The sequence below is a fragment of the Maylandia zebra genome, linkage group LG16, assembly GCF_041146795.1.
Source record: "Maylandia zebra isolate NMK-2024a linkage group LG16, Mzebra_GT3a, whole genome shotgun sequence".
NCBI classification, from domain to species: Eukaryota; Metazoa; Chordata; class Actinopteri; order Cichliformes; family Cichlidae; genus Maylandia; species Maylandia zebra.
This window is the reverse complement of record NC_135182.1, coordinates 18,059,282-18,085,045: the sequence shown is the minus strand read 5'-3', so window position 1 is coordinate 18,085,045 and position 25,764 is coordinate 18,059,282. Positions and strand designations below refer to the sequence as shown.

Sequence of the window (25,764 nt, the reverse complement as noted above, 5' to 3'; positions counted from 1 at the left end):
GCTGTGATACACTTTAGATTCTAGCCAATCATTTTACGTTTCCGAGGATAGTAGGCGGGTCCAGGTACGTACGTTCTTTTAGAGCAGAGCTACAGATTAAAAATGCCCAAGGCAAAGTGGTCAAAAGTCTGGCTGTACTTCACAGCAAAATATGCAAACTCAGCAGCCTGCAACAAGTGCTTTAAGCTGATACTGTGATACTGTCAAAGGAGGTAACACCTCAAATCCGATGAAACACCTGGCGACGCATAGCGTTATTTTTAAAAGCCGAGAAATGCGCCATATTTGATAGCTTGCTGCGGGACCTCACACTGTGCACATCTACTGCAGGTGTGGTGCCTGTTATCGGACCCGGAGTTAGCAACATCCCCCAAAAACCCGAAGAGGAGAGTCCTGGCCTCTAGCCCTGCCAGTGTAGCAGAAATGATGACGGATGATGATGGCAGCAGCCGTTCTTCTCTGCGTGAGTAGCTTAATGTTTTTCGTGTGTAATTTACGTTGAGTAGGCTAACCACATTATTAAATTAATGCATGTAAGGTGAACTAGCAAACATCATCATAGCTACATGTGTCTGTCTTCTTGTTTGATGGCAGATACTCCCTTCTCCCCAAAAAGGCTAAAATGACCAAAGAAAAAGTGGAAAACAGTTAAACATGAGAGGTTTTTGGACAAAGTCTGTGTTTTTTCCATTGTTTAAGCACTGCTTCCAGCCAAGAATGATACCATATATGCCCCATAGCTGCAGAAAAGGCTAACATTGTGTCACGGCTGCCGAGGCGAGCCGTGTGGATATAGAAGGAGGACCCAAGATGCAGGCAGTGGATGAGATACCGGTGGTTTTATTTACAGAGGTGTAGTGGCAAACAAACAGTGGGGCATAACAAACAACTAAAGACACCTAAACTGGGAGAACTAAAATAACAGACCTGGGAGCATATGACAACAGATGATGAATAGCAGAGAGACGCAGACGAGGAACAGGACACCGTGGAACACAGGGTAACAGACTGACACAGAGTTACACAGACTGACACGGAGGAACACAGACGAACCGGCAACAGGCAGGAGAACACACAGGGCTTAAATACACACACCAGTAATCAGGAGGGCAACACAGCTGGGAGAAATCTGGGCTGACGGGACAGGGGAAACGTAAACTGATCACACTCACATATGACACGGACCTTCACAATAAAACAGGAAACTCAGATACATGGAACCAGACAAGACATTGAACTAAACAGACAGATTCACAAACAGATGGGGAGACACCATAGACAGACAGATACAGACGCAGACTCAGAGGCAGATCGAAAATAACACAGAACTTAAACAATCATCATCTAGAAAATGATAACAAACTAAAAGCGCTGGGTCACCGACCCAGGACCATGACACATTGTTATCTTTTTACAAATAAAACAGCTGAACACGAGAGGTTTTTGGACCAATTTTGTGTTCTCCATTCTTTAAGCACCAGTTTGAGCACCGTTTAAGCACCGGCACCGTTTCAAAAGTACTGGTTTGGCACCGGTATCGGATAAAACCTAAACGATACCCATCCCTAGTACTGAGGAACTGAGGAAGTCCTTATAATATTTATGCGATTACAATTAAAAAATTTCTTAAAAGGAGTAAAAACATCAACAATGTAACACTTCATAAATATAATTACAAAACAAACAAAATGCAGTGTTGAAATTTCAGGAAAGAAACAAAATGTAAATGTAAACAGTAACTTAAAGCTGGTTAATTTAAAACAAAGCAAACAGCACACTTAAATGATTTAAGGCTTTAAAAAAAAGTTGCCACAAACATGAACACCCACCCCCCTCCACTGAAAACAAAACAAGAAACAACAACAACAGTTAGTCCAAACTATATGACACACAGGAGAAGCTTTGCTGGTTGCTGCATTTTAAAACCAAGCAGTCATTAACAACCAAAACTTTGCAAGATGGAATTCAGTTGAATAAACTGAAAAATATCCATCTGTCCACATCCATTTCTGGTCATTCATTTCACTTTTTATTTACTTTACTCTCTCATCCATCCTGACTGAGTTGTCTGTAGTTTTGCTAGTATCCATGACTGGTAGCATGAGATGGTACCTGACGTTAGGGCTGCTCGATTATGGCAAAAATGATAATCACGATTATTTTCACTGAAATTGAGATCTCGATTATTTGACGATATTTATTTAACCCTTTAAGACCTACCATAGAACCAAGTCTGCCAGAGCTTATATATATATTTTTTTACATGTTGTAGTGCCATTTTTGGGAGCATTTCAAGTTGCTATACATCAATACAACTGTTATAGCCCATATTTTAATAATATGCATGCATTAAGTCCATAGTAATTACATTAATTGCAAAAAAAGTGCAATAAACTACAAAAAAATTGAAAATCGTTTTTGTTTTTTTATACATATATTTCTACTTGGAGAAATTTAAGAGTTTTATCCCTCAAAACTTTAAATACAAAAAAGTTGCAAAAAATAGTTTACAACAACAGGAAATTTATTTTGAGTGTCTTCATAGTTTTATTTTGGAGATACAGCAATTTTTATATACTGCAGGAAAAACGAAAACAATCCTATGATGCAAATTTGCAAAGAAAACAGCATGTGCATCAAAATAAACTATTTCCAGCAGTGCAATTCGAGTTCTAAGCATCCCAGAAACTATTCAGAAAAGTCAAACATGACTTATAAAAACACCAGTATAGGCTTTTAAGGCTTACAAGTAAAAAAACTACATTTTCCACGAAAATGGCGGACATGCGATAGTTCGCGCTGACGTCTGTTTCAATGTGGGAAGTGTTACAAACAGCTGATCGGATCGGCAAAGCATGTTTCTGGAATATTATGTTTTTGTTCCTGTAAGCGCTTTTTATGCAATTTTTGCAAAGCTATATGTGGAAGGAAACCGTGACCTAGGACAAGCTGATGGCATGAGCTGTAAGTACAACTCCTCTGGTTTCATATGCAAAAAAAATTATTGCGCTAGCTTACACGGTTCAGGTTCTACAGGGATTTAAAAATAGTTACACAAACTGGAGCGTGCCGCTCTGACCGGCTTTAAAGGGTTAACAATAACAATGTATTGAATAATGACTTTAAAAAATAATATAAAATAGTGTGCAAATACTGATATCAGTGCAAATGTTTGCAATATAAGAAATAAATGAAAAATGTAAGCATCTATGTTTAGTGAACTTTGCAGTGTTGCTCCGTGGTGCAGCTACGACACCGTAGCAAAGTTTACACACTGTGTCTACTTGATCCACGTCTGACTCCGCGAACCCATAATGTTTCCACACCACTGAAGTTTTTTTTTTTACCTCTCTTTTCAACCAACGGCAGTCACTCTCCTCTCCAAATAACTTCTGCTTAGCTTTCCGAGCTTCCCTCGGGTCCTCTTAATTGTTGTGACGTGTGTTTGAAATGCAGAGAGGTGCGCTCGATTTGCCACACGGAGCAGCGCGAGAGTAAAGCACAAGGGAGGGGCTAATAATCAGCTCAGTCATTTTTAATGATCGTTGAAAGCCCAGATCGTAATCGTGATTAAAATTCGATTAATTGAGCAGCCCTACCTGAAGTCTATTCAGGCTCCAGACATAGTTCAGCTGCTCCAGGACAGCATATTCATACATGCTGTTGCAAAAACGTTTGCTCTGCATTTCCCAGCACAGTGTATTACATGAATGCTGAACAATAATATACAAGAGTATTGACCCAGCAGCAGAGGTAGGAGCATTGCCACAGCGCTACAAAATGATATCAGTCAACTACTCGGTGGACTACTACTGCCCATGTTGATGAAACTGTCAAATCAGACTCAGTGAGGATGTCATGAGGTCCTAACATTCATAAATGGAGAGATGTCAATGGGGGAGGAATGTAAATGATACCAAGTACTTTAACCTGGTCCTTATCTGTTTATTCCTCAGTCTGCAATGACACGTTGGTGGAGCCCTCAGTACAGGTGCTGTATTATCCATTTCTGCTTTCCACAGCTGTCAGCTGAGATCCCCGAGAGAGACAATTCAGATCCTTTGTATAAAGCGGCATTTTAGTTATGACTGAATATGCAAGATTTTACAAGGACTATTTAAACTTTCCTCCTAGAATATTCAAAACACAATAATAATTTTACTGCTAAGGGGCTCAGATATTTTAAGAAGAAAATTTAATAAAATTAATTGTACATAATTAAACTCTATCTCCAGTGATACCTTAAATTATGCACACATATATTTAGGGTGATGTTTAAAATTGTGGGAAACAAAAAGACTTTTACCTTTTCCTGGAGTATTTCTCTTTGGCTATTAGTCCCATTTTTAGAATCTTTTGAAACTAGATGATACCGCCTGTGAAAAAATACAAAAGACATAGCGTTCGCATTTTACGGTTAGGTTAGGAACTTTTAGGAGCAATAACAACTTTGTCTCTGTATCCCACCACATCTTAGTTTTTAATTCTCTTTTCCTCCTTTTGTGATTCTTTTCTGTTTTCAGATATTTTGTCACGGCTGCCAGGCCGTGTAGTGTTGGAGGAAAAGGACCCAAAATGCAGGCAATGACTGATGATATGAGTGAGAGTTTATTTACAAGTGGCAGAGTGACAAAAGCAGGAAGTAAGAAGAGAGAAGCTACTGAACAAACTGGGAAAACTAAATAGCAAACCTGAGATCATACGAGACAGGGTGAGGGGCAGAGAGAAGCAGACTAAAGAAAAGAACACCATGAAGCACAGACGAGCCAACAACGAGCACAGACCGACACCCACAATACACACACACATACACACACACACACACACACACACACACACACACACACACACACACACACACACACTGAGACCAGGTAATGACACACAGGTGGGAAGCACAGCTGATCCTAATACACAAGATGACCGGAGGATACAAGCTGAACACAGTGACACCAGACACAGACCTTCAAAATAAAACAGGACAATCACAAACACAAACTCCGGGACACAAACAGGGCACAAGGGGAGGACACAGGATACCAAAATCAGAATCAACTAGAACAGAAGACAGTAATCATACTAAACACAAAACGCTGGGTATATGACCCAGCACTATGACATTTTTATTGTTGATCTTTATGCATTTATTTTGTCCTCACTGTGAGGCACTGACTGAATTTGCTGTATTCAGGTGAATATACAACAAGTTTACAAGTATTGTCAAGTCCTTCAATTTCTCTCCCCAATCAGTCGCGGTAGACGACCGCCCCACTCTGAGCTTAGTTCTGCTGGAGGTTTCTTCCTGTATGGAAACTCCCACTGGGTTTAAATCTGGGACTCTCCACCATTTGACTCTTAGAACTGAAGAAGCTTCTCGGATGAGAAATGAAACGTCTTCAATCAACTTAAAGAAGTCCAGACGCTTTTCTTTCCAAGCTCCTTAGACTCCATTCTGTTATCTTGCACTGAGACTGACACATACATGTTGGAAGTTCACAGAAAAAGCTTCCAGGGTGCAAATGTAACACTTGGAATCCTCTCCAGACTTTTTACCTGTTTAATTTATAGTGCAGCCCACACTCTTCTGCAACAGTTTTAGAGGGAAATGCTGAATTATATTTGAGATCTTCAAAATATAATAAGACAACTGAGAATTGTATATAAAGGAACAAATATTGCTGTCCAACCTCAGAGTCTGCACTGCAACGACACTAGTTTTTGTTGTTGTTTTTTTTATGTACAAATGTGTGGACCTATTTGTACATCATGCGACTATGGTTTCACATGAGAAGTACTCGATATTATGCTACATATTAAGTATCTGTGGAGTCATTGTTCTACATACTTTTTAAAATATCCAGATTTAGATAAGCCCCATACTGCAGCTCCAATGACATTGAAGGAAACCAAAAGGCCAAATAAAGTCCAAGCAGTAGAGCAAGTTCCTGCAGGGAAACAAAAAGGAAGAATATAATGAGTTCCCAGTTTCCTGCAATTCAGTTATATATTTTCACATTTAGATGGCTCAGCTGGTATTCAAACACCATGCAACACCTCCACTGAACACATTAAAAACTTGTACTGACAAGATTTGTTACGCAAAAGTAAATCAAAGAAACACGAAACAAACTTGATATGGTGGTCTACGCTTCAGTGGTGACTTGAATGATATTTCTTTTGAATGCAGGTTGTAGTTTAAGCTAAATTAGATGTTTACAAAGGCATTCTAACATGTTTTTTGGGCATGGCTGGAAAATCATTGAAGCTCCATAAGGAGAGGTTTTACTCAAATTTTAGATGTTCAAGTATGTATTTATATAAACTTGTGGAGGAGTAGCACCAGGAAACAGAATAAAATCAAAATGGCAAAACATCAGTTCAAATCCAAAAGTCAGAAACAAATCCAGAAAGATTCGAACAAACTGCATAGCTAAATTCAAGCTGACCTCACCTGATGCCACATGCACATAGAGCTGACTGTGTTTACTTCCATGTGGATTAGATGCTTCACATCGATAGAGGCCGTTTAGACCAGAGGTCAGACTCAGCAGTTGTAGCTTCGCACCCTCTACTTTGACAGCAGACTCCAGCAAAGGCTGGCCAGATCTGGAAAAACATGAACAAACTTTAATGTGAGATGTACAGAGAGGGCAGAAAACTGTGAGTTGCGTCAAAACTCACGTTAATTTCAATTATTAGCCATTTGTCTTTCATTGCTCACCCCAAGATACTGTATTGTTTCATTTTATGAATGCAAAAGTAAAGCTAACCTTACATGTTACATCATTTCTTTCTTGGGCAGAAAATTTTAGTTTTAGTAATGTTTTGTACTGTGTACCATCTTGTTCACCATTTTATAAGTTAAAAGAATCAAATTTAAAGCAATTTTTCCCTTTTGAATTAGTTTTTATTGCCTTATGTAGTGCATTGATTGGACAATTCAATAGGTCACATCTAAACAAAAGCAGGTTTGGATACCAGAAAATAAAACTTCTGTTTCTCCACAGGGTCCACATAGCGCTCAATAACTCTAACAGAAAGAACTAGTCTTAATCCCTTAGTGTAGCTTTAGAGCAATAAACATAAAGCAAGACTAACACAAACACGGCATTCACCAGGAATTCCTCACATCTAATGGATCATCAGCAGTAAACTATAGACAGAGAGCCCAAGAAAGACTACTGAGTGACACCAGTGCAGTTTAATGGATAGGACTTTCCTCATAATGAAATAAAAAACGAAAATAAAACAGCTTTAGTATAAGAAAAATATTCAAGTTATCTGTTATTCCTTTGTCTATTTATAAACATAACATTTGTTACTAGCAATCACTTCAAAATAATCTTAAGATGGAGTTTAGAGGGTGAAACTATTTTATTTTATATCATCCAAGTATGTCCTAACTTTCAATGCTGTAATTGACTGCCAAAGACTCGAAAATACAATGAATCATATCTTGGCCTTTGGCTTCACCTGCACAACAGTGGTGCCAAGGTAGGTGTACCTGGCAAAATTTATTTCCCCTGTGTCGGGAGCACGTGCTGAGCTGTCCAAATCACAGACAAACAGTATCCCACATTCTTGATTTTTAGTTGTTAGCTCTTTATACAGTAAAGTTACAATGGGACACAAATAATATCAGGCTGATCCTTTTTTTTTTTGCCTGTCCCGATCGGTTCTTTAGACGTCAGAATTGTTGTCTGAAGGCCAACAAAGATCAACAAGGATGATATCAACTTTCAATATGAACTGTGCACACATCCTGTAAATGAGAACAAACAGGCAAGTCTGTACTTGTATCTACCTGAAAAGATGATTGCTTAATGCGTGCCAACTCTTTTTAAACCTGTAAAACAGTCCAATAAATCATTTGCTTTCTGAATATGTTATCCAGATTATTGGCCAACACAAGGCCTACTGGCTCTGATTTGAGAATTGGTTTCTATCTGCTGAGCTGAATCAGCCTACATACTTCCCCAGAGCTCCTGGACAGCCAAAACAACAGAGCTGCAATACTTCCAGATGCTTTCAAACAAGTTTGAACTGGCCTTTCTTTTACACATAATTTTCTTATACTGAAATGGACCTACTTGTGTATTTACTGGCAATATTTAGTTTTCAAGTGCAATTCTGCCACAAAGTTTTGTATCTTGCTTTTGATGGACAGTTTTTGTAGTTATCTTAGAGGGAAAAAATGGGATTCAGCTGCTCTGACGAGTTAATGATATCAACCAAAAATGTTGTCCCTCAAAACAAACAAGCAGACAGGAGTATTTCTTTCTGCAGGAGGTAGGTTGCAGAGTAGTTTTGATTTGGTATAATTTATATAATAATTATAATGCCCTGTAGTGTTGGAGATAGCCACCCTTGGGAGGACTGCATTAATAAGCAAAGGGTTATCAGACCAGATGTTACACGCCATATAAAGCATACAACGCTTTGACTGTGAATATGGTTTCTGCAGAATAAGACAGCATAGCAGTGGCTTAACTTTTGTTAAGTTGCATACCACAGATTGATAAAGAGTTCCTACACTCAGGTTGATCATTGACCATTTTTAAACAATAACTAAAACCAGCATGATGCAGAGGTACAAAGGTTACAAAGATAAACAAACTCCCACATACTGCCCTGCTCACATTTGGTATGTGTATAAAATGACAATAGTTAAGTCGATCCAACCTTAATGGTATATGGGCAATATCTCTGCATTCCCGCACACACATAAAAGGAATGCATCAACCGTTCTAACATGAAAGCATTAAGCAGTATCACCAATGTTATATGAATCTAAAATTAAATCTTCAGATCTCAAATTCACAGACGTCAGCAACACATCAAATCATTATCAATCACGTTCCATTTATATTAAACCCAGAATAGAAACACCAAGTCTTTATGTAATAAAATATGAGGTTGTTGTGAAGAAATAAACAAGAGCCTCAAAACCAAACTGATTGTTTGAGAGTTACTGAATAAAACCATTGCAAAAGAATCAATATAACAGCCTTCATCCCAGCACGGATACAGAAAAGAGAGATGAAACTACTTTCTACTCGTGTGTCTCTGGTCAAGCAATGAGAAAATAGTATATGCAGTTGTCCCGATCCCTCATTTTCTTCTGTATGCGTATGGCGGTGTTCATGCCTTCGTGCAACACCGGGCCTGGAGAGTTTTCCCTCCCTGAAGCCAGGTGAAGCCATATCTGCCAGGTGATCACACTCACCTGGCACCTGATGCTAATCATCCTCATCATGGGCTTACAAATGAACTGAGTGGATGCGCTTCAATCAAGGCTGGATTGTTGAGTAACAGTCAATAAACTCCACCTTGCCAGGTGAAGTTGTCTTTGTCTGTTGTCAGTAAAAAAGTGAATTAACCTTTGTGTCTTGTTTTACCTGAAGGGAGAGTCAGAGCTCAGAAACCCAACATATAGGGAGTTGTTTCCACAGTCACATACCAACTTTCCTGATGACAAAGCCACAGGGAGTGCACCTCATGACCTCGAACATACTCACACAAACCCTTTGAACAGGAAGGTCATGATCACACGCTGACGCCTTTCCCTTTTAAAAGCTTTTGCGTTCTCATTAAGTTGTCACCATTAAGTGTATTTTATTTTCTTAGTTTTCTTTCAGATTCAAAGTAGCAATTTCACCCTTGAGCTCTCTGTTTGAAATGTTTCTCTTTAGATTGAAAAGTTTAGAATTTCGATCTAAACCTATGTTAGTATTTTTTAAACATGTTTTTATATATATTTTTATATATTAATTGTAATCTATCATCTTTATTGATACACTTTATTTTGCTTGGGTTTTTTTTTGTGATGTCAGTGTTTTTTCAATTAATTGGAGAAGAAAAGTTTGAAACTTTACTTGCTAACTTTCAGAAATCTTAAAGTGCATGAGAGGGGTTCTGCCAAGGTTACTTTTTTTAATTGCACAGTAAAAAATGGTTAAAGTGAGATTAGTCCTAATTCGAAATAATTGAGCTACATTGAGCTAAAACGTTAAAGTCAAACATTATGTTAACAAGTTTATTTTGTGCATGTGGATCAATGCAATAAGACTTGGCAATTTCAGTAAAATAAATACTTTATAAAGGAAGATATCCTTTTATGGCAAATTTGAACTGCAACATATCCTAATACCACGGAGAACATTGGCCTTCCCCTCCTAAGTGCTCACCACCCATGGAGGCACCATAGATATTGGGTGGAGTCTGTATTGGGCGGTGGCTGAGGATGCTGTCTTTGGATGCCGTTGGGGACTTGAAACACCTCTTCAATGGCGGGTGGAGGTTCAGGGCGGTGATCCTGTGAATGGTAATCCAGGAATTTGATATTTATGGTCTATCATTACGCTCCTATTGTTATTTGGTCCTTGTACAACTGTAGTAAGAGCCTGTCCATTTTGCTAGTACTAAGTCAAATCCGTTCCGAGTGAGTGTTGGACTTGGCCAAGACTGCTTACGAGCTGAGTATGTGTTCCAAAGTAAGGCTGTCTATGTGCTCTAGTCTAGGCCAGCTGTCCACAACTCCCGGGTCACGGACTAGTACCGGTCCATCAGTCGTTTAGTACCAGGCCGCAAGAGTTGAGGCTCGGGTGTAAAATTTACGGTTTTGAGGGTTTTTAGTGTGGCGGACCACCAGGTGGCTCCACTCACACCCAAGTTGAAGGGAAGTGTGGGTGTGGAGATTTTGGCGCTTACTATATGTGAAGTTCTGAGAGTCAGTTAATAAAGTTGGAGTGAGACACTGAGACCTCTCCTGTCGTTATTACGTACCTCCACATTGGTGACCCCTGTAGCGAACATGCTAAGGCTCGATGACGAAGCCAGCTCTGGCCTGGAAGCATCAGCGGCCGCCGGACCTTCACCTCCGCCGATGGCTGCGTTTGCTGTGGCGCTTAAATTGCCAGATTTTTGGCTTCACGATCCTCCTTCATGGTTCGTGCACGTAGAAGCTCAGTTTGCTCTTCGTGGAGTTTCAGCTGACGACACTAAATACCACCATGTGGTGGCCTCACTTGACCCGCTGTCAACCCGCCGCGTGATGACTCTCCTCCGGGATCCCCCAGCCCAGGGCAAGTACGCCGCCCTCAAGGCGCTGCTGCTGCGGCGTTACTCCCTCTCTGATGCTGAGCGGGCCGAGAAACTCCTTTCCATCGCGGGCCTGGGCGACGGCACCGCTCTCGAGCTCATGGAGAGCATGCTGTCCTTGCTGGGCGCGGATGACGGAGGATTTCTCTTCACCCACCTCTTTCTTCGACAGCTGCCGGCTCCAGTGCGCGCTGGCCTTGCCAACTCCCCGCTATTGGCCACGAAGGATTACCGCTCCCTTGCGGAAGAGGCGGATCGCATCCTCCTGGCTACCAGGACTTTCGGCGTCCAGGCGGTTGTTCAGGACTCACCAGCGTTTTCCCCCGCCCCCTCACCGATGCTCCAGGGGCCCTCCGACTCGTCCACGGTGGCCGGAATCGCTGCATGGCGGCACCGCGGAAAGGGGCTTTGTTTTTATCACCAGCGTTTTGGAGCGAAGGCACGGCGCTGTCTCCCGCCTTGCAGTTTCCAGACCCAGGGAAACGGGCATGTCAGCGCTCTGTAGCAGCCGCGACCGCTGGCAACAAGGAAAGGCTGCTTTTCTTAGAGGACTCACGCTCGGGGAGGCGTTTCCTGGTGGACTCCGGCTCACAGAAGAGCCTTCTTCCCCCGGCTGGCTCGGACAGGCTAGCTGAGGGTTGCGGGCCATTGCTAACAGCGGCTAATGGCTCTCCCATCAAAACCTTCGGTGAAAGGTTGGTGACTGTTTGCTTTCACGACCGTGACTTTCAGTGGAACTTTGTTGTTGCTGCTAGCTCTGTGCCTATAATAGGTGCTCACGGGCTGCTGGTTGATGTTGCTAACAGACGTTTAATTGATGCTGTGTCATTTTCCTCATTACCCTGTTTGACTCGGGGTGCTCAGCCCGTGGTGCATGCTAACTCAGTAGATTCGAGTGACGTTTTTCAGTGTTTGCTTTCTGAGTTTCCCTCACTCACTGTCCCCACTTTCTCGAGCACGGTGACGAAGCATGGGGTGGAGCATTACATAACTACAGTAGGGCCCCCGGTGTTCGCGCGCTCGCCGCTTCGACCCGGCCAAACTGGCTGTCGCTCGGGAAGAATTTGCCACCATGGAGCGTCTGGGCATCGTGCAGCGTTCGAACAGTGCCTGGGCTTCTCCATTACACATGGTGCCTAAATCTGATGGTCGGTGGCGACCTTGTGGGGATTTCCGCCGTCTTAATAATGTCACAGAGAACGATCGTTATCCCATTCCCCACATCCAAGATTTTTCCGCCCATCTTGCGGGGACCTCGGTTTTTTCGAAGATCGATTTGGTACGGGGATATCACCAGGTTCCTGTGCGCGCGGAGGATGTCCCCAAAATCGCCGTAATTACACCTTTCGGCCTTTTCGAGTTTCTGCGCATGCCGTTTGGCCTGAAAGGTGCCGCCCAAACCTTCCAGCGGTTGATGGACTCGGTCTTGCGCGGGCTGCCCTTTGTTTTTGTATATCTTGATGATATACTGGTGGCCAGCAGCTCGAAGGAGCAGCACATGTTCCATCTGCGTCAGGTTTTTCAGCGTTTGGCGGAGCATGGACTGATTATTAATCCATCTAAATGCCAGTTTGGGTTTCCCGTTCTCGATTTCCTTGGGCACTGTGTTTCCGCCGAGGGCGCGGTTCCGTTGCCTGACAAAGTCCGAGCTGTTTCGGAATTTCCGCGTCCCACGAATGTTAAGGCACTGCAGGAATTTTTGGGGATGGTGAATTTTTACAACCGTTTTCTCCCCAGAGCGGCACATCTGCTGAAGCCCCTTTATGGGGCGTTAAAAAGTTAAGAAAGCTAATGACCCCGTTGACTGGTTTCCGGACAGCATCCAAGCGTTTTCTGATGCTAAGTCAGCGTTAGCTAATGCTGCCCTTCTGGCCCACCCATCCCCCTCAGCGCCGATTGCGTTGACCACCGATGCGTCGGACATAGCGATGGATGTGGTGCTGGAACAGCGAATCTCAGGTGTCTGGCAACCGCTCGCCTTTTTCAGCCGTACGCTACGTGACAGCGAACGCAATTACAGCGTTTTTGACAGGGAGCTACTGGCGCTCCACCTGGCGTCTCGTCATTTCCGGTTTTTTCTCGAGGGTCGTCACTTTACCGCATACGTGGGCCACAAACCCTTGACGTTTGCCATGTCCAAGGTTTCCGATCCATGGAGTGCACGCCAGCAGCGCCAGTTGGCAGCCATTTCTGAGTTTACCACGGACATTTGGCACGTGGCTGGTAAATCCAATCATGTGGCTGACTGTTTGTCCCGTGCGCTGGTTTCTCCCGTCTTTCTCGGCATAGACTACTCCGCCATGGCTGCCGATCAGAGCGGTGACCCTGACATCCTCGCGCTTAAATCCACCCAGACGGGCCTCATACTAGAGGACAGACCCGTGCAGGACGGTGGTCCCCTCCTCGTCTGTGACGTTTCCACCGGCCGCCCTCGCCCAGTGGTTCCCGCTTCCTGGCGTCGTCAAGTTTTTGACTCTGTACATGCTCTCTCTCATCCAGGGGTCCGGGCCTCTGTTAAACTGGTCAGCTCTAAATTTGTTTGGCCAGGCCTTCGCAAATCTGTTAAGGAATGGGCGTCGGCGTGCATTCCCTGCCATCGCGCGAAGGTTCATAAACACACCAAGGCGCCCCTGGAGCCGTTCTTCATACCCGGCAAACGTTTCGATCATGTGCATGTCGATCTGGTGGGTCCCTTGCCACAGTCACAAGGTTTTACGCACCTTTTGACTGTTGTTGACCGGACCACCAGGTGGTCGGAGGCAGTCCCCCTGGCGTCCACTACCGCAGCAGTGGTGGCCAAGACGTTTTTGTCGACCTGGGTCTCGCGTTTCGGCCCACCCGCAGACATTACGTCAGACAGAGGCCCCCAGTTCATTTCCGAGCTTTGGTCGGCCATGGCTGATGGACTGGGGGCTAAAGTCCACCGCACAACCGCATACAACCCGCAGGCTAATGGGATGTGTGAACGGTTCCACCGGTCGCTGAAGGCTGCTTTTCGCGCCTCCTTAAAGGATGGCAATTGGGTTGACCGCTTCCCGTGGGTTTTGCTTGGGCTGCGCTCTGCGGTTAAGGAGGATCTCGGCGCTTCCCCAGCTGAGCTAGTGTTTGGTCAGCCCCTCCGCGTGCCTGGAGAATTCTTGCCCGAAAATCCTCCTCCCTGCTTCGATCCATCGGTGCTATCTCTCAACCCGCTTTTGCACTCGCTTCGGGTTCCTGGTCCGGTGCACCATTGCGTGCCTGACACCTTTGTTCCAAAGACTTTAGAGACTGCTAAGTTTGTTTTTGTCAGGCACGATGCCCACAGGACACCGCTGCGGCCGCTGTATGACGGCCCTTTCAGGGTTATTGAACCGGGCCAGAAACATTTTGTTTTGGATTTTGGGGGTCGAAGGGAGACTGTGTGTGTTGACAGACTTAAACCTGCACATGTTCTTCCGGACAGTACTGTAGTGCCGGCCCAGGCCCCTCGCCGTGGCCGCCCTCCTTCGATGGGGTTGACAGACTCTGGTTTTCCCCCCAGGACTACCCCCGGACCACCGGCGTTTGAGCCTCCTCCTGCCTTTCCTGCTCGCCTTCACCAGCCTCGTTCACAGGATGGACCTTCCTCTGCCTGTTCTCTCCCTCCCAGGTTCAGTCGTTCGGGTCGTTTGCTTAGACCCAGGGTCCTGGACTGAATGGAGACCTGACTGTGTGTTCAGGGGGGGTATGTGTGGCGGACCACCAGGTGGCTCCACTCACACCCAAGTTGAAGGGAAGTGTGGGTGTGGAGATTTTGGCGCTTACTATATGTGAAGTTCTGAGAGTCAGTTAATAAAGTTGGAGTGAGACACTGAGACCTCTCCTGTCGTTATTACGTACCTCCACATTAGCAGTTTTTGTTATTTTATTTTTATCGTTTTTATCATTAACTCTGTTTCCCTGAGTCTTTTCCTGTGAGTTGTGAAAAAATCTTCTTTTTTTGGTACCGGTACTGGTTTTATTTTGTTGTAGTTATCCGCGACACCTGAAAAGCCAGTCCATGAAAATAATGTCAGACAAGGGTGGGGACCGCTGGCCTAGGCCAGTGTTTCCCAACAGACAAACAACATCCCACATTCTTGATTTTTAGTTCACAAACACTTGTTGTAATGACTAACTACTCTTGACATTTTGGTGATGTTAGCTCTTTATACAGTAAAGTTACAGTGGGATACAAATAACATCAGGCTGATCCTGCCACGATTTGTTCCCCCTGTCTAATTCACGGACAAACAGTATCCCACAGCTGTTTATGTTTTTAAACCCATTTTGCACAGAGAGGCATTTTTTTTGAAAAATGCATTGATAGCAATGTTGAATATTATTACACAGGAAAAAAACAACTACATGTAAAATAATTATACCATGACGCCTCTGCCTTTCTAAAAAGAGGGACAGTAACTGCGTGTTTATATGTAAGCGTGTAAAACCTGAAGACGAAACAGCTGCGTTTTCAAAAATACCCGTGTAGGTGCGGACGTAGCGTAAAAGAGTTAGTAGTTTATTTTCTTACTACCTGCAGATTACTTGTATTTGCTTAATTGTTTACTAAATGTTTGAGGTGTGAAATAAACCGCAATTGAGCAAAATATGGGTGTGTGTGGTTGGAGGATGTGTTCGTGCGTGTGTGTGTGTGTGTGCGCGTGCGCGCGCGGGGGGACATTTTCTGTAAAACAAAGTGCTCATGAAGTAAAGGTTGATGTTTGTTTTTCCCTTTCTATCCACCATCATTCAGTTATCTCAAGAACCTTTGTAGCATAATTGTAATGCAAGTAACAACATATTAGTAACAAACTGTAACAAACTGTTTCATGGTGTTTAAACAACTGTTTAAACACCATGAAACAGTTTCACCCGATTAACAGCAAAGACCTGGAGGACATCTTAGGTCAACTGAACTCCTCCTCCTGCTGTTTAGATGTCCTGCCAACAAGTTTTTTCAAAAAGGTCTCAAAGACTTTAGAGTCAGACCTGTTACAGATCGTCAACTTTTCTTTATTATCAGGTGTGTTTCCAGAACCACTAAAAACTGCTGTAATTAAACCTATACTGAAAAAGGACAATCTTGACAAGACACAAATGAACAACTACAGGCCGATCTCAAATCTCCCATTTTTAAGTAAGATCATTGAAAAAGCAGTTTCTCAACAGCTCAGTTATTTCTTAACCCTTTAGAGCCGGTCGGAGCGGGCACGCTCCATTTTGCGTAACTATTTTTAAATCCCGGTAGCACTGCAACCACGTAAGCTAGCGCAATAATTTTTTTTGCATATGAAACCAGAGGAGTTGTACTTACATCTCATGCCATCAGCTTGTCCTAGGTCACGGTTTCCTTCCACATATAGCTTTGCAAAAACTGCATAAAAAGCACTTGCAGCAACAAAAACATAATATTCCAGAAACACGCTTTGCCAATCCGATCAGCTGTTTGTAACACTTCCTACGTCCATCAGCGTGAACTGTCGCATCTCCGCCATGAGCTGCCCGAAACCGGAAGTGACGTCATTTTGCGGAAATGTAGTTTTTTACGATCGGGGCTGTGTGAGCCTATACTTGTGTTTTTAAAAGTTATGTTTGAGTTTATGACTTTCTGTGTCGTTTCTGGGATGCTTAGGACTCATATTGCACTGCTGGAAATAGTTTATTTTGATGCACATGCTGTTTTTCTGCAAATTTGCATTATAATATTTATTTTCGTTTTTCCTGCAGTATATGAAAATTGGTGTATTTCAAAAATAAAACTATGAAGACACTCAAAATAAATTTCCTGTGGTGGGAAACTATTTTGTGCAACTTTTTTGTATTTACAGTTTTGAGGGATAAGCCTCTTAAATTTCTCTAACTAGAAATATATGTTAAAAAAACAAAAACGATTTTCAATTTTTTTGTAGTTTATTGCACTTTTTTGCAATTTATGTAATTACTATGCACTTAATGCAGACATATTATTAAAATTTGGGCTATAATGGTTGTATTGATGTATAGCAACTTGAAATGCTCCCAAAAATGGCTCCACAGCATGTAAAAATTTAATATAAGCTCTGGCGGACTTGGTTCTATGGTAGGTCTTAAAGGGTTAAAACAGAATAACTGCTAAGGTTCCTTCCAGTCAGGTTTTAGACAGAACCACAGCACTGAAACCGCTCTGACCAAAGTGTTTAATGACATATGTCTGAATACAGACAGTGGAAAAATGTCAGTCTGAATACAGACAGTGGAAAAATGTCAGTCTGAATACAGACAGTGGAAAAATGTCAGTCTTAGTTTTACTGGATCTCAGTGCAGCATTTGATACAGTTGACCACAACATATTACTCAAACGACTGGAGAACTGGACAGGTCTTTCAGGAACTGTACTAAACTGGTTCAAGACATACTTAGAAAACAGGAAATACTTTGTATCAATAGGTAACTTCACATCTGAGCAGACAAGTATCACATGTGGAGTTCCCCAAGGTTCCATCTTGGGACCCCTTCTGTTTAACATTTACATGCTCCCACTGGCACAGATTATAAAGAACAACAAAATAAACTATCATAGCTATGCGGATGACACACAAATATATATCACAATGTCACCAGGAGACCAAGGCCCTGTACAGGCTCTTGGTAAATGCATTGAGGAAATTAATGACTGGTTGTGCCACAATTTTCTCCAGCTAAACAAAAACAAAACTGAGGTAATAGTCTTTGGCGCCAAAGAAAAACGATTACAGGTCACCAGAGAACTTCAATCTATACATCTAAAAACCACAAACCAGGCGAGAAATTTGGGTGTAGTGATGGATGCAGACCTAAACTTAGAAAAACACATTAAGACAATAACAAAATCAGCTTACTATCACCTCAAGAATATTTCAAGGATAAAAGATCTGATGTCTCAACAGGACCTGGAAAAACTAGTCCATGCATTCATCTTTAGTAGGCTGGATTACTGTAACAGCATCTTTACAGGTCTACCTAAAAAATCAGTCAGACAACTACAGCTCATTCAGAACTCTGCTGCTCGAGTCCTCACTAAGACCAAAAAAGTGGACCACATCAGTCCAGCTCTGAGGTCTTTACACTGGCTGCCTGTCCGTCAGAGGATAGACTTTAAAGTTCTGATGCTGGTCTATAAAGCTCTGAATGGTTTAGGACCAAAATACATCAGTGACCTCCTGACCCAGTATGAACCCTCCAGATCCCTCAGGTCATCTGGATCCGGTCTTTTATCAGTTCCCAGAGTCAGAACCAGACACGGAGAAGCTGCATTCAGCTTTTATGCTCCTTATATCTGGAACAAACTCCCAGAAAGCCTCAGATCAGCTGAAACACTCAGTTTATTTAAATCCAGGTTGAAGACTCACCTGTTCTCAGCTGCATTTGAATAAAGCACCAAATCCACACTTTTAAGCTTAAATTTCAAAACTTACATTAACTACTGATTTTATCTACTGTTCTGATTTTATCTGTTTTGATTTTATATACTGTTTTGTTTGTTTGTTTCTTTGTTAATTAGTTAGTTAGTTTATTTGCTTTAATCAATTTTAAATCATGCTTTTTATTTGTTTTTGTTTCTAATGTCTCTGTAAAGCACTTTGAATCACCTTGTTGTTGAATTGTGCTATACAAATAAATTTGCCTTGCCTTGCCTAGTAACTAATTATATTACTGAATTTAGTATAGTGCTAATGGTATATTACTGTATAACTGATAATGTAATGTCATTACAGTAAAGCCTTACTTTGGAACATGTTTCACTGAATACTGCTACATGATGTAATATAGCCTTAAATACAATACCTCTGTCTCAGGGTTTATTTTTTGTGTCAAAGAACATAAATCAAACTCTGAGGGTGCAGTTTAAATTCTTTTTGAACCACATCTTGAATACAGTATAATTAAGATCAACTAAAAAAAAACCCAGAGTACTGGAATGTTTTGGTTAAACCATTCTGCAAATTAATTACCTGCTCCAGTTATATTTAGCTTTTGGGTTGGCTTCTGCCACGCACTCAAATGTGTCCTCTGAAATCAGGCTGATGTTCACTTCTGTGGGAGAGACTGCAAAAAAAGAAAACAAGAACAGATTTAATCCTGAAATAAAAAAATAACATTTCACACGTGTTTAAATCCTATAATGTTACATAAAGTACACTTTGGTGAATTTTTGTTTACTTTCAATTTCATTCAGAGAAACATTTTTTTCTTGTTGCATTCTGACACCGCTACTGATTTACACTAGTTTGTGGATGCACACAAAGTGGGCTGTGGATATGTGTACGTGTCATGCTCTTAGTTGTTGATAAGATTTATATCAAAGCACTGACAAAAAGCATGCATACCGCTGTGCTGCTTCACAGGATTCTAAAAAAATATCAAGGATAGCCTCTGTTTTAAAAGTTGAAACCATGATATTATCCTTCTTTGGCAGTCCTACATTCCAAGTGGTCACTAGCTTGCCAACAGTCACTTTCAACTATGCATGCCAAGTTTTGCCTTTTAAGGGAATTTTCAGACACATAACACTACAAATTACCACATCACTAAGCAAAGCTACTGAATGAGCTTTCTCTTTCAAAATAGCCTCAGCTATTTTTGTCTTATGGTTTGACCCAACAAATCTCTTTCTCATTATCAAATTATCCTTGTGAGAGCAATTTGTTTTCATTTATATTTTGTCTGAAATGTCTATTTCTGCTTGACATTTTGACAATTGACCCTTTACTCAAAGGAAAGTCATGAGATCGAAGATGATGTGGCAAGTAAAAAAATCCTGAAGAAGAAGAACAACTTTAAATATTTTATGTTTTCTGTTGCAGAAAGTATGTAAGTGAGGGTTACTTTCTAACAAAAAATGATTTAGAGTTATAAATATCTATATTATAAGCACTGAATGATCAGACTTTGCTTTTCTTTTGTTTTTAAAGTATTTTATCATTAAATATGTGCATGGCTAGATAACAATGAGTAACCAGTATAGAGAAATTATCCAAGATGTTTTTGCAGACTTTCTACAGTTTAGTAATTAAACAGCTGAGTGTAATACTGGGTGGTGTGTCTGCGACATGCCTTTTTAAAATAGAACAACATGACATTCAGGTAATAATTCTGACTTATCTTGTATCATACACAACAGTTTTAAACAAAAATCTGATCAAATCATTAAAAAATTTTAAATCAACAGTGACACAAAAGAAGACAAATAATAAACTACATGAGCAGCTGATACTCACAGTAGACCTGTATGGTGAAGGGCAGACTTATTTCTTTAGTCAGAAAGTCACCGCTGATGACACACTGGACCTGTTGACCGTTAATCTCTCTCGTAGGAACACCAAACAATGAGCTGACTGTGGTAGTCGTACCGTTGTCATACTGGATGGAGTTTGTTGTCGTCCTCACTTTGTCTCCCAAAGCACCAGTGAGCCACCTCACCTCTGCAGGAGGCTTCGATCCAGCAGCCGTGCAGGTAGCAAATAAAACCTCTTCAGTGCCCAAAGTCGGAAGGTTGTCCTTGATGTTTGTGAAAGGAGGCACTAGGAGAGTTACAGCACACAATTACTTAACATGCGAGCAACATGGTGAAAGTAACTGTTTCAAACACAAGCGCAAAGAGAATTATTCTAAATCAAAGTTGTTTTTTCTTCCATACCAGTCACTTTTAGAGGTATTTCAGTCTTCTGATTTCCAGTGGGAAACAGGGTGAAGATGCACGTGTAGCTGCCTTCATCCTTCAGGGCAACATTGGCTAACTGGAGAGTTCCATTTTTGTCATTAAAATTCCCGATATATTTAAATCGATCATCACGTCCATTGACAAACCGTGTTTCTTGACTTGGTCCAACAGTGATAAAATTGTCATTACTGGGTTTTTCTCTGGTCCTCCTCTGCCAGGTAATCTGTATCAAGTCTTCCGTGGAGTCAGTGAGTCTGAGTTTGCAAGGTAAGATAGCTGTATCGCCTTGAACCACTGTCACGCTTCCATCAATCACCTGCAGAGCTGTAAAGTAAATGAAGAAGTATTAATGATGGGAACTGAAAAAGTTAAAATAGAGTGCCCAATAAGGTTTAGAGGATTAAACTCTAAAGTATAAGTTAACTTGTATCTGTCCTCCTGTTTTGTTTTTGTTTTTTTTAATGCAAGGCACAACACATTAATCATTATGTGTTGCAAGAACACTTGATGGTATTTATGACAAACTGGACTCAACCTCACACTGTATGGAGAGACAATCAAAAATCATGTAGTGGAAAAAAAATTGGTCAGCTGTATTATATTTTATGCTCCAGCTACTGACTGAACACCGTGGCTTTAATTTTGGTTTGCATCATGCTTTTTCAAGATGTACTATTGCTCAGCTAGTAGTTAGTGAGCATTCACAGACAAACATGGAAAAATACAGACAATGGTGGCAATCTGCTCTCAACCAAAGTAAACACTTAGTTTTTGGTGCAGCACCTACTTTGTAACCAACTTCACCCAGCAAGAGACTGAAACCTCCAGGAACTACTGCCACCTAGTCTGGAAATGCACATTTCTCATGTGCTCAGGGATATTCAAATCCAATGAGTATGTTGGAATAATCTATTCTGCTTAGGAAGTTACTAAATGAGTAGGATGATCTGTAAGTACCTGCAGGGCATCTGTATACATTTAAACAAAGAGCTGACATGTCTGTGTAAATATATATATATATATATATATATAAAAACACCCAGCACGCCCCTGCGGGCGGTTTATCCTTCAAGCTCGGGTCCTCTACCAGAGGCCTGGGAGCTTGAGGGTCCTGCGCAGTATCTTAGCTGTTCCCAGGACTGCGCTCTTCTGGACAGAGATCTCCGATGTTATTCCCGGGATCTGCTGGAGCCACTCGCCTAGCTTGGGAGTCACCGCACCTAGTGCTCAGATTACCACGGGGACCACCATTACCTTCACCCTCCACATTGGGGTCCTTGGGGATCAGGACCGTCCGGCCTTCAGTTAGCCATTCCGGGTGTCTCTCGTTAACTAGCAGCTGGTTCATTTGTGCTGCCAGACGCTCGTGGAGTGCAGTCAGCTTCTTCAGCCAGTAGGCGTGAACCATGTCGGGCCCTGGTGCTGTCCAACTCTTCATACTGGAGACCCTTTCTTGGATATCTGCCACTGTGATGGTTACTGGACCCTGTTCAGGGAGGTCGCTGTGGTCTGCCCTCAGATCCTCTAGCCACTGAGCATTGCCGTTATGGGTTGCATCCTTCTCCCATATGCTCTTCCAGTATTGCTCCGTCTCCAGCCTTGGTGGTGCTGTTCTCTTATAGTTCCCTTGCTGGAGGTGTTGCTGTTGACCCGTACTGTCTGCTGTCTTCCTGTCAAGAAATCTAGCAGCCCGTTATACAGCAAGGTGCTGATCCCCAGCAGATCCAGTTTGTGAATGAGTTGCTGGGGAATGATGGTGTTGAATGCTGAACTGAAGTCTATGAACAGCACTCTGACATATGAGTCTCTAGTGTTCAGATGTGTGAGGGCTGAGTGAGGGGCAGTTGAAATTCCATCATCGGTTGAGCGTTTTGACCGGTATGCGAACTGAAATGGATCCAGGTTGGGGGAAAGCAATAATTTGATTTGATGCATGACTAACCATTCAAAGCACTTAACTTAATAATGATGGAGGTGAGTTTGACAGGACGGTAGTCCTTAAAGCAGGAGATAGATGACTTCTTGGGTTCAGTAATGATGGTGGAGGGATCTCCACACACTGTCTGGGGATTGTGTCACCACGGTCTGTAGAGTGGGCTTGTAGTCTGTGATGGTTTGTATTCCTTGCCACTGCCTCCAAGTATCTCTGCTGTCGCTGAAGCTTTGCTGTAGCTGATGCCACGTGACAGGTTTGCCCTTGCTGTTCTTAGACTCACCTAATTCCCGGCTCTGAAGGCTTGCATTTTTCAACTTTAGGAGCATTTAAACCTGACCTGTGAGCCATGGTTTCTGATTGGCCCAGACAGTGATAGTCCTGGTCTCTGTGACATCATCGATGCATTTTGGGATGTAGGCAGTGACAGTTTCTGTATATTCCTGAAAGTCTGTGGTGTTGTCGTGTGTGGCGGCCTGTGGTGGAAAAGCAGTGCCTCTGAGGACCCTTCTGGCCACACCTGTACCTGCTTACGAACTGGTTTGGTGACTTTGACCAGGGGCCTGTGGGAACCCATGGCACACCTAGATTTCTGCCTGTACTGACCCTTATGCAAAATAGGTGGAATTAAGACAGTTCCAAAAGCAAACACAACTGATCAGTGCTGAGAGTGGTCCTGTTGCTGAGGTTGGGATGATCCTGTAATCTCTTATGAACGACCTCCAACGCTTCTATGACTGGGATGCAAGTGAAGACAGATGTAACATCTCTCTCTCACTGTACATGTACTGTTTATAAAATTAGGGAAACATAACCTGCACAAACAAAATAATTTGCAGGACAAATGTTTGACATCAATTTTGTTCAATTTGAAGAAGGTAGGGGGGGCAACTTCACTCACGGGTGTTTATAAGGTTGGGGAAACCTGCAGTCAGCTGAGACTGAAGAAGTCACTTGGATGAGTGACGAAACGTTTCTCCAACTGAAAATGTCCAGATGAACAGAATCAACCTTTTGGGATTTACTTACCTGGATGATTAAGCACGCATCAAGACGTTATTTTATTAAACATTTTAAAATGTTAGCAGCACAAACAAGCATTTTTGCAGCACAAACCAGCACAAACGTTTGACATCCATTTTGTTTGATTCCATTAATATGGGGGGGGGGGCTGGTTGACCTCTAGAAATTTTTGTTAATATCTTTAAAATAATAACGGCACAAACAAAAATTTCTGCAGCACAAACCAGCACAAACGTAGCACAAACGTTTGATACCACTTTTGTTGGATTTGGGTAATGTGGGGGGGGCTGGTTGACCTTTTGACCTTTACATTTTCATTAATATCTTTAAAACAGAAGCAGCACAAACGAAAATTTTACCTGCACAAATCAGCACAAACGTAGCACTAAAAAAGTAGACCATTTTGGTTTGTTTTGGAGCAGTCTGGGGGGATGGTGACCTTTGAATGACCTATAAAATAAAGTTTAATATCTCGGAAACCGTAGCAGCACAAACGCTAATTTTACCTAATTTTACCTGCACAAATCTGCACAAACGTAGCACTAACCGCTCCGCCTATTTGCCTTTACGTTTCAAGTGGGTGGGGGGTCAGCTTCACTCTGCTTTGATAGCGTGTGTGTTCTAAGGTGCACACGTCTGTTCTTTTTACGTTACGTTAGGTAAATCTGAATACACGCGCACAGCTCTGTTTCACACACGCCGACTGAGATTGACACATGAATCTGTATCTACAAATACCCCATCTTTCTTAGCGTTTGCCCTTTGATCCATGACTGTAGTTATATGAGCTGTGTTGTAGTGCAAGCATGCATGAATAAAGACAAAATCTTTCTACATACCGTCAGCACCGCTGCTCAGCAGGAGCACAGCCAGCAGCACCAGGCAAGGTGCCAAAAAGAAACACCACATTTCAATTTTTCCTGAAATAACTGCGCCCGAAAACACAAACAAGTCCACCCATTTGCTCTTCTTTTTCCTGCGAGCAGCTACCCATGCAGTACAGGGTTGAGTTCAGTTAACAAGTTAGAAACACGTTTCTAAAGTGACGACGTTTCAAATCCGTTGAATACTGTGAGGGCGTGTGAGAAAAAACAACGTCCCTCCACCAACTCCGTAGGCGGAGTCAGCAACTACATGGTCCTTTGTTTTGTTTTTTTGCATCCCAGAAGTTTTTCCTTGGTGATCATTCCTCTTTGATTGTACAGTACGGTACAGTTTTGTTAAACACAAGTTTTATGATGCCTGTTAGTGGCATCAACATAAATATTCAATTAAGAGTCAGCGAGGAAGATAAAGCTGGTGACGAACAAAAAACAGGCTATGTCTGTTACAAAATGCTCATACACACCACTAAGTATGTCTTAAATTAACATTGTTAACAAGTGTTTAATTTAAACAAGAATACAAGAAACATAAACTGATTGTTCTTCTTCTTTTCGATTACACCTGTCCAGATGAAAAGTGTTTAAGTTCACTTGAAAAAGCCACGAGAAGCATCCAAATACATTTTTAGAAAGCGCCTCACTTTCAGAGTCTTAAAGTAACTGAGCAATTTTAAAAATTGTGTTTAATATTTGGGTGAAAATCATTTTCAGTCAGTTACTGGCTAAAATTTAGAATCACTTCTAGACTCAAGTCAGAAATCACCAAACACTGTAGGCTATATCAATAATTTCAACCCGTTACACACTTGGGTGGTGTGTCATACTTTTCATTGTCATTGTGGATGTTATCTAAGTTTCGACTTATTTAAAACTGTTAGTCATTTGAACTGTGGCCCGCTCCTCCACCTCCACCCTCCACGTTGCTTTAACAGTATCCCTTTGTTTGGGATCCCTGAACCTTTTAGTTTTAATTACTTTGGATCACAGATCTGACAACTTTGTTTTTATGAAAAAAAGGGACAGCTGTATCCCATCACAGGATTTTGGCTTGTGAATTATTCCTCTTTGGTTGCACATTTTTACTCGCTACATATTATTGTACAGACTTTCTATCATTTTATTTAGTTTTGTTTTAAAAAGTTAGG

At 42.0% G+C, this 25,764-nt stretch overlaps 1 protein-coding gene across 1 annotated transcript; it reads right to left on the bottom strand.

The window, feature by feature from the left end:
• Nucleotides 1–1,108: 1,108 nt before the first annotated feature.
• Nucleotides 1,109–24,821, bottom strand: LOC101479914 (poliovirus receptor homolog). The gene is made up of 8 exons (XM_012920893.4): nucleotides 24,575–24,821; nucleotides 20,756–21,103; nucleotides 20,337–20,639; nucleotides 19,071–19,164; nucleotides 6,452–6,606; nucleotides 5,846–5,945; nucleotides 4,307–4,376; nucleotides 1,109–4,059 (listed from the first exon to the last, which is right to left on the bottom strand). The coding sequence occupies exons 1-8, from the start codon at nucleotides 24,642–24,644 to the stop codon at nucleotides 4,000–4,002; spliced, it is 1,200 nt and encodes a 399-aa protein (XP_012776347.4). The 5' UTR covers nucleotides 24,645–24,821; the 3' UTR covers nucleotides 1,109–3,999.
• Nucleotides 24,822–25,764: the final 943 nt, after the last annotated feature.